We start from the raw sequence: 13,335 nt of genomic DNA, 5'->3' as shown, positions 1-13,335 counted from the left end.
CCAGCCTGAACATTCTTCTCTTTTTAAGCTCCTGGGTTCACACCGCCCTGCCCGGAAACCTCACGGAGCCTCAAAGATCCTGGTCCATGTGCTACGGATGCCAGACAGGAGCAACGCCTGCTCACCCAGACTCCAGCTTGTAATTCGATGCAAATCTGGAGACACTGCCATGTTGCTCAGCTGGTGGCACTGTGGGCTTCCCCTCAGTGCTGGAAGTTGTGTGGGCAGGTGCTCTTCAAGAAGGTGCATCTGCTGGAAGGGAAACGTGAGTGTCTCCTTCTCACTGTGAGACCACTCTGCTTGCTCTCTGCAGGGGGACCCTCCCGCTGCATGGAACCTCGGCTCCGCACCTGGAATTCACTCCGTACGGACAGATAATTCCAAACCCGTCTGCTGGGGATGGCCAAGGGAGTGATCTCTACCTCTGTCTCTATCTCTACTTATATCTGTAACTATACATATATCTGTAACTATATCTATATCTAAATCTTATCTATGTCTATATCTACATTTATTGCTACATCATATCTGTATATGTTCTCTATCTAATCTATCTCTCTATTCCTAATCTCTGTATCTTTCTAATCTATATGTAGCATATATATGCTATTTGTATACATTACACATACATGCATTATAATAATATATGCACTATAATACATATATACATTAGATATAGATTAGACAGACATAGGTTCAGATATAGAGATATAAATTAGATATATTGATAGATACAGAATTATATTTTCTAATGTACAGTGTATAATATATGACATCTAATGTATAATGGATATCATAATGTATATATGTATTATGTGTATACAGTCGTCTCTCAGTATTTCCAGGCGGATTGGTACCAGGACCCCCATAGAGACCAAAATCCATAGGTGCTCAAGTCCCTTATATAAAACGGCACAGTATTTGCATATAACCTACACACATCCTCCTGTGCACCTTAAATCATCTTTAGATCACTTACAACACCTCATACGATGTAAATGCTACATGAAGAGCTGCCAGCAAATGGCAAGTTCGAGTTTTGCTTTTTAGAACTTTCTGGAATTTTTTTCCAGATATTTTTGATCCATGGTTGGTTGAATCTGTGGATGGGGAATTCAGAGGGCTGACTGTATACACTGTACATCACATACACATTATGTAATTAAGTTACAGACCTATAACTACGCCTACATCTCTACCTCCTATACCTATCTATCATCTGTATCTATTCTCTGTCTATATGTCATCTATGTCTTAGCAACATAGCAGCGAAGGAGACGGTGCTTCATTTGTAGCCTGGCTCTAATCCAGCCTCAACCACTTACTGACTGTATAACTTTTTTTTTTTTTTCAGTACGCGGGCCTCTCACTGCTGTGGCCGCTCCCGTTGCGGAGCACAGGCTCCGGACGCGCAGGCTCAGCGGCCATGGCTCACGGGCCCAGCCGCTCCGCGGCACAGGGGATCCTCCCGGACCAGGGCACGAACCCGTGTCCCCTGCATTGGCAGGCGGACTCTCAACCACTGCGCCACCAGGGAAGCCCTGACTGTATAACTTTTATAGGAAACTCGGTCTCTCTGGGCCTCAGTCGGCTTGTCTGTAAAATGGGGCTAAGATCTGTACCTGCTAGACTGCCAGGTCCAAATCCCGGCTGCTCCACTTGGTAGCTATTGGACAAGGAGCTTAGTCTTGTGATGCCTCAGTTTCTCATCTGTAAAACAGGAAGGATTTAATACCTCCCATCGAGGGCAGCTGTGAAATCTGAGCGCTTACTTAGAAGAGCACCCAGCCCATGTTACCAGTGCTTAGTGGATACTGGCTAAAGGTACTAAATTTACAAATACACATACAGTGTGCAGTTCTCGGCTCATAGTAAACTTATAGTCGATGTATGTTGGTCATTACTGACAAGAGCAATAATTTGAAGTGTTCTCAGTCAACAGCTAAACTCAAACCTCCAATGTCTCGGGAGAAGCCATCTCGCATGGAGAATAGAGGAATAATGACCTCAACACGATCTATTTTTTGAAACGGCGCATGTGGCTACACTTTGGGGAACTTGCCGGCTATTTATGGAATGTTGCATCACTTCGTTTGCCCTGAGTCATACAGACTAGAGAGGCACCGTGGCCATAGGAACGCAAATCCTCCCTGAGAACGTTTCTACCGCCAGGTCCGGCCTCCTTGCCTGGCAAGCCAAGTCCTGGCCCGGGCAGTGGTCCAGCTGGTCACCTCCCTGCCCCACCTCTCCCACCAGGTCTAATTACAGACCCAGCAAATCAGAGCCAGAGGAAAAGACTGTGGCGGAGGGATTTGCCTTGTCCTCAAAGCAGCCTTGTCTGCTCTGGAGAGGAAAGCAGATGGGCTGAGAAGCAATTTGGTCTCAACGTCCTCTCAACAGATGCCAGGCACCATAAGAATTAATGGGCTGGAGACTCAGGTAAGAGCCATTCAGAAGCTCCCTGATCACTCCCCAAACCGCTCTCCACGGAGGAAAAGGTTAATCGAAGCCCAGAGCTGGAAGCGAGGCGAGGAGACAGCAATTGCTTTAATCCCGGGAGTGGGGGAAGAGCTTCAGGAGAAAGAAGTTTGCACAGAAGAGGCTGTGGTCTGCCTCTGAAAAAGGAACTGGGCCTTGAAGCTGAGGCTTTCACAAGTCCTACTCTGTTGGTCCAGAAACCTTAGCCCAACCCTCTCTGAACTCAGCCACGTAGATGGGCTTTTTCATTTTTTTAATTTAAATGCTGCATTTTTCTCCAAATGCCGTTGGGCCCTAGCATCTCTCAGAAAACTAGCTCTAAGAGGTTTTTTCCCCTTTCCACACACTGTGCACATGCTCACACACATCATGAATCATGACCCTGTGTGCAGTCACTCCCTGGCAACTCAGACCTAGAGGCTTTGGGGGATGGAGGTGTCACGGCCAAGAGCCTGGAGGCGGAGGTGGGAAGGAACAAGTTTCGCCCTTCTACACGGTCACAATTATGTGGCTGGGACTGTCTTTGTAAAATAAGCTGTCCGCGTAGCACATGAGGTTACACCACCACTTCTTAACCTCGGCACTACTGACATCTGGGGCCAGATAATTCTTTCCTGCATGCATGGTAGGGTGTTTAGCAATGTCCCTAGCCTCTACCCACTAGATGCCAGTAGCACTCCCCAGCCCCCAAGCTGTAACAATCAAAAATGTCTCCAAAAAAAAAAAAAAAAAAGTCTCCAGACATCACCAAATGTCCTCAGGTGTGAAGGTAGTAAACTTGCCCCAAGTTGAGAACCACTGGTTTAGACTCAGGCTTCAGTTCAGCTGAAAGGGAGCCAGCTAATTAGCTAATGATGAATATTAGCCGATTTCTCACATAAGCCCCATTATCACAGCACAACATTGTTCAGGTCAGAAGTTCCCTGTCAAAATGCTCACCGCAGGTGTTAGTTTGACTGGATGGTCCCAAATTTAAGCCCCTTTTCCTCTGTCCCACCCCCTCAGTCCTTGCCCTTCACCCTTGTCTGATAAGGTAATTCCTTATTCATCCTGACGTTCTAATGACACCGAGGCATTGAAGGAGCTCCAAGGAGCTAAAACTTTTAATTGATTCTACGGAGAACTGGCATTATTGTTACAGGAACCCAGATATAATATGCAAAACTCTCAGAACACAATTACTGCCATCCCTTTGCCTGGTTAACTCTTTCTACTGTAAGCTCTCAGCTCAGATGTCACCTCCTGAGCTTAAAACTCACCTCCAGAGACAGACTTCCCTGAACACTCTCCCCCTTGTGGCGCCCGGTCACTCCCACTTACAGACACGCCGGTCTTGTTTTCGTTCACTCATTACTCCCTGAAACCATGGGCATATTTATTTGCTCTTAAATCCACTGTCTGACTCCCCCAAGCAGAATGGGGGCTCCATGGGCAAGGTACCTTCTGTCTTGTTCACTGCCGTACCTTTAGCATCAAGGCCTGGCCTCTTCCTGGACCCCAGACTATTTATTAAATAACCAACTGGATGAATGGATGAATTTCTCACCGACTGATTTCCTTCCACCCACTACTCGTTTTCTTTGTGAGTTCTGTTCACAATCTTCAATGTCCCCAGTATCACCATTAAATAATGTGAATGTAACTCCCTCCCCTTATACCCACGGCTGGTTGATCAAAGAAATTCAAGTTCCTGGTTGGTTGTTGAAAGCTGAGTAGTCGGGAGTTTTCCTCCTGATGCCCCTGATCTTCAGGTCCTGAGAGTTCCTTTATTACACCTCCCAGGGGATCTCACTGTTGGCGCAGAGGCCATGAAGTAATTGACAGTGAAGATGTTGGGGGAAGGGGTGGCAGGAAGGGAGACAGAAGCTACAATTGAATAACGAGAGGCCTTGCCAGTTGGAGTGAATTCAGAAATGATAAACCATCGTGGCGATCAATGAGAATCAAATAAGGAGCATTCATATTTACCAAAACACTACTGATGCACGGGGAGATGTTTCATTTGTGTTGTTTTAAAAATAAATTTTCTATTGGGTCCATGGCTTAAACCCTTTTACCTACCAGCCTTGTGGCAAAACTATCGGTCAAAGAATCACTCACCATGTAAAGCATTATTATCTATTTATTTATATATCCACCCACCTATCATCTATCTATCATCCCTCTACCTACTTACCTAAGTACATCTGCGGATACTTGTACAAAGCACTATCCATCCGTCTATCTATTTATCTATATTGAGCCTGGGGTGCATACGTCAGGCTCGTCCCTCCAGCTTTTCTGAGCATCAGCAAATCTTTCTAGGCAACTTTTTTTTCCCTGGAAAAATAGGAGAGAGGTTGAGAAGGTAGATTCTGATGTCATATGGCCCCAAGTCTGACACTCACCAATGTTAGGTCCTGTGTGACCTTGAGCAAGTTACTTAACCTCTCTGACCCTTAGGGTCCTCATCTGGAAGTCGGGTATCATGAAAAGACCTATGTAATAACGGCACTTGAGGATTCAGTGGGAGAAGCCAGTTCTTGGCAAGTGGTAAATATCAGTAAGAGCGGGGATCATTGACGATGCCGCTAACCAAATTCAAATTCCTTTCAGACACTTTTTTTTTTCATCTCTAGGTCACTTGGTTCCCGGGTAACCACCATCTGGAGACTAGAAAAGTATTCACCACTGCAAGTCAGGGAGTCCTCGGTACCGCCCAGGGGCAACCTGCTGAGGGAAAGCTGACACCAGGGATTTAAACCTTACTCGACGCCCTCATCCTATTAATCTGGCCGTTAAGCAGAGACAGTCCTGCTGATGCCAACAGACGCGAAGCTTTGCTGTGCCAGTGGCAGAGCACTAGAGGAGGCCTCAGCAGCCAAGCAATCCCACGCCCCCTCCAACTCAGAACAGCTGCCCGGGGACAGATGCACTGAGCACTGGGCGGGGGCTGATGCAGTGAGGACTAGGGAGAGAGGGAACGCGTGGAGGGAAGGGTCCCTGGCTGGCCCAACGTCCCTATGCAGACTGGACCCTGGACAGGCACGCCACTGAAGCATGACGTACGGACATGGCTCACGGTGAAATATCAAATTCAGGCCCACCTGTGGCACCTGTGCTCCAGGATGGAGCAGGTGATGGCTTTCTTGGGAGCAAAGGGCACAGGGGGAGGAAGTGGGAACTGACCCAGGGCTCAGAGCACATCTACCACTCACCTCTGCATGGCTGGCTCTTCCAAGCTCGGCCACATCTGCCACCTCGCTTGTGCTATATGGGTAATATTTGGGGTGCCATGTCCTGCCAGAGAACCTTTCCCTGCCCCTCTCATCTGACCTGCCTGCAGGCAGCTGAAGAGGATCCCATCCTGAGTCCCATGATGGGCTGAGGCCCAGCACAAAGTCAGATCTGGCCACGGGCTTGTGCCAACAGTTACAAAAAAAACAAAAACAAAACATCTGCACTTTGGTTGGGTTCCAACGTCCCTTTAACAGGGGAAACCAGAACTCGGGGAAAGACAACAGCATCCTACGGCTCCCCAAAGACCGAGCTCCAGAAAGCCGGCCACGTGCCACAGCTGGCTGCGTGCGGACCAGGGCTCAGGTCTCTCAGGCCGATGGATGTGACTCGGGGAGAGGTCACTGTAGGTAGGGGTGAGCTGTCACAGCCCAGAGCCAGGGCATGTGACCGTTCTTTCCCATGGAGCTTCTGAAGGGCTGGTGGGGCGAAAGATACAGCAGGGCAAAGGACAGAACCATCCAGGCTGCAGCCACTCCACCTCAGATTTGGCTTCCAGAATTCTGGGTGCGGACTATCTGCCCAGGGGTCTCCCTGAGTCTAGTAACTTTTCCTTCTGGGGAAAGACTGATAAAGAAGAGAAGGGCCAGCATTTCAAAAACCCGCCCTGGACGTTCTGTCAAAATACGTGGAGAGAGACACGTGTCCCCAGGTATGGCTCCCATACTTCTGAGAGGACGCTGCAGTGATTTTAGCGGGCACCCAAAGGAGCTTTTCAACTGTATTAATTTAACATTACTTCTGAAAGTAAAATATGTTCATTTCAGGGAGGATGTGTTTCTAGGTGACTTGGCACAGGTACAATTCACATTTGCCAAACGTGGCCGAGGTGACAGGTGACTGGCCGAAGTCTGCCAAAAACCAGACCAGAGGATGGCCAAACAGAGGCTAAAAACTGGGCGTTTATCCCCTCCACGTCCCCCCGCACTGCTCCTTCCTGCCAGCTTTGTTGTCTGGTCATCCCTGAAGCCGACATAAGTGTGTGTGGGGAGAGCAGGGGTGGGTAGTGAGAGGCCACAAGAGCCCAAAGAAACCCTGAGAATCCACTGTCCTCCCAACGTCCGGCCTTTCTGATGAAGGAAGGAGGGGCAGGGCAGAGATGCCCGCGATGAGGGTGAAGAGCAGGGCGCAGCTGGTCCCAGGATGTGCAGGAGTCACCGAGAAGCCTTGAGAAGCTCAGCTGCGTTCGCCTGACACGCCGTTAGCTGTGGGGCGCTGGTGGCATCCACCCTGGCTTCTCTGTTTACTGTCTGACCAGAGCTAAGGAAACCATCCATCCAAAGATACACCCCCTTCAAGTCCCGTCAGAAAAGCACCGTTGTACTGGTTTAAAAAGCTAACATTCTTGTTAAACAGCAGAAACACACCACTGTAAAGCAATTATACTCCCACCATAAAGATGTTAAAAAAAAAAAAGCTAACACTCACAAGCACTTAGCCATACTGATGACTTCACAGACACCCTGTCCTTTCCTCCTCAACACAGCCCTGCAGGGCAGGCACGATCCCTGTGGTAATAATATTCCAGATGGGGAGACAGAGGCTGAGCGGTTCAGTGACCCTCAGGTCCAGAAGACACAGCTCTGGGGCTCTACCTGGGTCTGCTGGACTCACAGCTGCCCCTCTGTCCTAGCTCCCCAGAAAGCAGAAAGTAGACAGTAAGGGCCATTCCCTCCTTACAAGGCCCACTGGTCACCTGCCCCCCCACCGCCCCCAGCACAGAAATGCCACCGTGATTCACATTCCTCAGAATGGCCCATCGCGCAAGCAGACACAAGCACACAACTAACTGCCCGGGGAGAAAGTTCTCCAAACCCAAGGCATGAAAGGGCAGCCATCCCCCACTGCATGCCTCCTCTCTGCCTTCCCTCTCTCCCTGCATTCACCTCCTCGCCACTTCTGGGCGGAAGCAAAGGGCAGAAGAAAACTCAAAAGAAACACGTCTGGTTCTTCCTACGGTGCTTTCAGAACCTGGGTACATGCATGTGTGCACACACACTCATGAACAATCAGCTGGTGTGTGTACACATGTGGGTGCACGCACATATCCCAACCAGGCAGGAGGATGGCCTTATGTGTCCGTCCAGCCTTCCTGAGTCCTGGAGCCAAGAGGATGCACGAACGCTCCCTGGAGAGCTGGTCCGGGGACATCAGTGCAGAGAAAGTGACAAACACCACGGGAAGGTACTCACCTGGGCCTCCAGGGTGATCACAGGGCTTGGCTGTGCGGCCTGTGGGAAAAGAGGAGAAAACACACGTGAGCGGTGGGAGAAGTGTAACCTACTGCCCCGGCATCAAGCAACCCCGCGGGGAAGCTGGCCCCCCTCTGTCGCCCCCATTCCACGTGACAGGAGGACAGCCCGGCCCAATCTCCCCCCCCCACACCTCCTCCCACACCCACAGGACGAAGGAGGCTGTAATCTTTCATTAGGGGGATACAGGGACACCCGCGTGGAGATCGTGCACAACCATGAAGTGTCAGCGTAAAGAAATAAGAAACAAAGGCCCCTCGCCGAGTATCTCAAAGCGTGTTCAAATCATTGATGTGAAGGAGAAGATGGGTCCGTAAGAGGATTAGAAATAAACCTGAAAGAATATAAAATCCCCATTAGGGGCAAGGCCACCACTTTGTGTCTGATCTTGGAAAGAATGAGGGAAGGACTGAGAGGAAAAGAAGAGCTTAATTCCTGGTCTGTGTGGCACATTCCAATGGGCTGGGGAAGACTCCTTTCAGGCGAGAGAAGGCCAGAGAAAGTCCCATTCATTCACTGGCTACAAAAGCCAATTGACTGGAAATGCTTGGTGGTAATGTCTCGGGTCATTAAACGTGAACTCTTGGGTGGGGGGCAGGGTGGGTACGGAGGAGGAAGGGGCAGCTGGGGAGGAGGTAATGGTTTTCAGCAAGTGGATTCCAAAGAAAACAGGAAGCTTGGCACATAAAGGCTATTTTTGTCTGGACTATGTCAGCTCTGAGCTTCATCATCTTGGATTCCTGATTCTGGGAAAGTAACCTCAAGCTGCCTCTTACAGAGAATGGGCGTGATTTTTACGGCCCCTCAGTGCGAACTCAATTGGAAGCTTTGCTTTATCCGAGCAGATTTTCCAACACAGGCTTCAAGGAAGCCGTGCAAATTAGCCCCAGCTCACTGGCCTCTGCTGTCAACAAGAAGGAGATGTAGGAATCACACCCTATCTGTCTGTGAACGGCTTATTTTACTTAGCATGGTGTCCTCAAGGTTCATCCATGTTGTCACAAACGGCAGGACTTCCTTCTTGTTTGAAGGCTGAATAATATTCCTCTGTGCAGGGCTTCCCTGGTGGCGCAGTGGTTGAGAGTCCGCCTGCCAATGCAGGGGACACGGGTTCGTGCCCCGGTCCGGGAAGATTCCACGTGCCGCGGAGCGGCTGGGCCCGTGAGCCATGGCCGCTGAGCCTGCGCGTCTGGAGCCTGTGCTCCGCAGCGGGAGAGGCCACAACAGTGAGAGGCCCAAGTACCACAAAAAAAAAAAAAAAAAAATTCCTCTGTGCATGTACATACTATGTATTTTCTTTATCCGTTCACTTGTCAACGGACATGTAGGTTCTTTCCATGTTTTGGCTATTACAAATTTGGCTGCCATAAACATGAGAGTACAGATTTCATGACTCCACTTATATGAAGAACCTAAAATAAACTCTTATAGACGCAGAGAGTAGAAGGGTGGTTGGCAGGGGCCGGAGGGAGAGGGAAATGGGGAGGTGCTATTTATCGGGTACAAAATTTTGTTCACACTAGATGAATAAGCTCCAGAGAGCTGCTGTTCGACACAGAGCCTAGAGTTAACAAACTATATTGTACACTGAAAATTTTGCCCAGAGGGTAGATTTCATGTGAAGTGTTCTTTCCACAACTTTAAAAGAAGGAAGTGTAGAGAAAGCGGAACATCTTAAACCCCTACCCCAGGTGCACTGTCACTCATTTCTTGTTCATTTCTCTTTGGTACCTAATTGTGATGAGCGTGGAGTCCTGACCCCAGGATCATTTTGCGTTCTGGTCTGTACTGACTTTTCCTTCAAGACGAGGGAATGCTCTCTCCTGATTCCTGTTCTAATTCCCAGCACTTCTCCAACGGTGCAGCTCAAAGACTGTTGCCAAGAGAACGTCTCACTCTAATTTTCACATTCCACCCTGGCACTGAATATTCCTCGTACTCAGGAAGAGACTGAGGGGCATTTTCTCTCCCACGTTGCAGCCTTGGCCCATAAAGGAACTTGGAGAAGTCTTAAGAGAAATACTGCAGGCCTCTGTCTTCAAACCCTTACTAGCTCCTTCTCAAGGGGAAAGCAGTAACAACTATGACGGGGAAGAACCTTCACTGAACCACTTTTTTTCAAGTGAGGTTCATTATTTTAGCATCTCTCACGAAGCCCCCCAGCCAGCTCCTGTATCACTCGTATGCAGGGAGAGTGGACCCTGTACTCCCAGTTTCCCTGTGTCAGGCAAGCATGCTGGGCAGGGCCCATGCTAGTTGCCAGGAGGCAAGGCCATCATCCTGGTCTGTGCCGGGCAGTGTGGGTCAGATCCCACCGTGCTGTTCAGTGAGTGACAGCAGGCAAGTCTGTGCTTCAGCTCAGTCTCCGTGTGTCTGTCTGTCCCTCTTTTTTTTTTTTTGCGGTACGCGGGCCTCTCACTGTTGTGGCCTCTCCCGTTGCGGAGCACAGGCTCCGGACGTGCAGGCTCAGTGGCCATGGCTCACGGGCCCAGCCGCTCTGCGGCATGTGGGATCTTCCCGGAGCGGGGCACGAACCCATGTCCCCTGCACCAGCAGGCGGACTCTCAACCACTGCGCCACCAGGGAAGCCCTGTCCCTCTCCTTATTCAGATCCTACCATCCAGATTTTGACTAGAAGAGAAGAAGCTGCTTCTCAGACTCAGACATTAGCCTCATTTTTAAAGCCAGGTCTTTGCAAAGCATTGCACAGGGTGTTGGGTGCGTGCCCAGATTAATTAAGCTGTACTTCACAGCCCATTCGGCTATTGTTTGGGGATTACTCTTCACTGCTCAGAATCCCACTGGGTGGGGTGGGGTGGAGAGGGGAGAATGCCATCCTGAACCCCTATGAACAACTCCACTGGAAAAAACCTTCCTGGGAAACCACAGGGAACCTCTGACAACTGTGTTGACAAGACCCAGAGCCTGATCCTTGGATACAGTGTCGCACCAACTCCTTACTTGGTGTTCCAACGGAGAGGAAGACCCTCTGGGCTCAGGGTCAGGGGACTAATATTCATTAAAAAGCTTCTGAAAAACAAAAGCAAAAATGCTATCTATTTAGCATGTTAATCACCTAGCCAAGAAGAAGACAAAGTAACTCACAAATGGCCATGTCATTGACACTTGGGATTCACTTGCCAAGAAAGCTGTGTTCCCCTCCTCTGTGCACATTTGAAATATAAGACTCTCCCTACGGAGGCTCAGTGCAGAGGATTCAAGGTAGGACAGCACCTCTGTGAGGTCTCACTTTCAGTAACATCCTCCTTAATTGGAAAGGCTAACGAAGTGGAACCAGGTCATTGATGCTGTCTGCCTAATCCATCCTGTCTGTCTAAATTGGGACTCTTTGGTTTACAGTAAACTCCTGTCTGTCAGAGGAAAGGCTCCCAGAGACCAAAGGGGAACCTGCAACGTGCTTGGATGCTACAGTGGAGTGCTTTTAGAATCTTAATGTGGGGACTGGGAACCAGGGAACCACCTAAAGCAAGGAAAGCCCTTTCATATCATCTACTGCGATGACTACATGGAGGAAGTCAATTGGGGAACTGGGTAGGTTGAATAAGTGGCCCTCGTTTTCACCACTCCCTAGATCCACACCCTTTGTTCCTGTGATTTTGCATTTCTTTGCCAAGCGTGCTTCCTCATCCCTTGAACTTGGGCTTGCCCATTAGCAGTTAGGACATAAGAGAAGCTTGAAATGTGGCTGCGTGATTGAGCAGGACCTCTCGTGCTTTTGCCATCAGCACAAGAAGAATGTGCCCCAGGTAGCCTGCTGGTCCAAGGAGAATGAGAGACAGTCGGCGCAGACCCCATCCAATCTGCAGCTTGAAGCTAAACCCAGCCTAGATCAGCCAACCCCTAGCCAACCTTCACACATGGAGAAAATATATGCTTGTTCTTTCCAGTCATTGAGTTTCAGGTTGATCTGTCATACTGCACCATTGTGGCAGATACACTCTCCAAACATGGACCTTGATAGAACCAAAACATACTGTACAGACAGTCCAGCCTTGGAAACGAAATGATGCATACTCTCCCTAAGTCTGCAAATACATCCCAGGAACCGGAAATAACCAAACTGATAGCTATCATTTATTGAGGACCTACTACGTGCCAGGCTCCATGCGAGATGTACATTACACCAAGCAAAGAAATTACTCGACCATCAGGATCTTGCACTACTTATGAGTTAGCCTTCAGCCCTCTTTGCTAAACATACCAGTCCTTCTGAATTCATTTAGATGCCGTGACAGCCACATTAATGGAAATCATCACTCAGAGTGCCCTTGTCCTGAGATGAAGACATTTTTCATTCTTTTGGCTTATTCTAAACTTTATCCCATGGGCATATTACTTGACCACAGTTCAGAACAGTCATGAATACTAGTAGTAGCTATTAACTTCCCAAGTTACTTGTTAAGTAATGGCTAATAATTTGTTAAGTTCTTCCCATGTTCCAGGCACTGGCTTAACCTCTATACCTGCATCTTTCCATTTACCACTGTAACAACTTTATGGTAGGAACCACCATTACTCCCATGATAGAGATGGGGAAACTGATGACCATAGAGTTTCTATGGTCTGAATAACCTGTCCAAGGCTACACAGATAGTGTTGAAGCCCGGATTCAATCCCAGCGCCCCACACTCAGGAAACCTGTGCTCCACTATTTTACACCAGTTCTTATCTGAGAATATCGTCCCACCTTAGACAATTTAATCCTGCAACCTAGAGAATGTCTATCTAAAGGAAGAATACAGCAAATGAAAGGTACCACCTTAACAACTACTGGAATCCTTTTTTAGTATCTGTATTTTTTTAAAAAGGTAGTGGACATGGTTGATCGAAATCAGTACATGTGAGGTGACTAAAAACAAAATGCAGTCACTGTGCCATGGCAGGAACCATGCAGAGTTCGCCAAACCCGTCCACAAATGTTTACCGTGTTCCAACTCAGCAGCTAGCGCTATGCCTGGCAGGTACCCTGAGGGAGACAAAAATGAGTTTAAAGGGACCCTGTGTGCCCTTCCATCCCAAAGCTGTTTAAAAGAGAGGCAAGAGCCTGATTACAGCTCCTGCAGAACTGAAACTTGTCTGCACCTCGAGTCTTGCCTGTAAGACAAGGAAGCCAGGCTCAAAAACTTTCGAGCCCACCAGGGCCAAAGCCCTAATTTTAACAAGCAATTAAACTTTCATAAAGAAAGCAGAGAGGAGGAAGAATTTGTTCATTTTCATTCCAGGCATGCATCAAACATTTCTGGCTTTCCTGGTTATGCTGAGACCTGCGTAAGCCTTAGTCAATGGAAGGGGCGTTCTCCTCCTTGGC

General features: G+C 48.7%; 1 protein-coding gene across 1 annotated transcript in view; it reads right to left on the bottom strand.

Moving 5' to 3' along the window:
* The window catches only part of XYLT1 (xylosyltransferase 1), a 317,608-nt gene that overhangs the window by 222,882 nt on the left and 81,391 nt on the right, over positions 1 to 13,335 (bottom strand). Inside the window, exon 3 of the mRNA XM_027098118.1 lies at positions 7,947 to 7,985. Coding sequence (XP_026953919.1) covers positions 7,947 to 7,985 — 39 coding nt within the window. The remainder of the gene's footprint in view (positions 1 to 7,946; positions 7,986 to 13,335) is intronic.

This window comes from Aethalodelphis obliquidens, unplaced genomic scaffold (assembly GCF_003676395.1).
Source record: "Aethalodelphis obliquidens isolate GAN/ISIS:26980383/991018 unplaced genomic scaffold, ASM367639v1 scaffold120, whole genome shotgun sequence".
NCBI classification, from domain to species: Eukaryota; Metazoa; Chordata; class Mammalia; order Artiodactyla; family Delphinidae; genus Aethalodelphis; species Aethalodelphis obliquidens.
The sequence above is the reverse complement of the archived record's forward strand: the minus strand, read 5'-3'. Positions and strand labels throughout refer to the sequence as shown.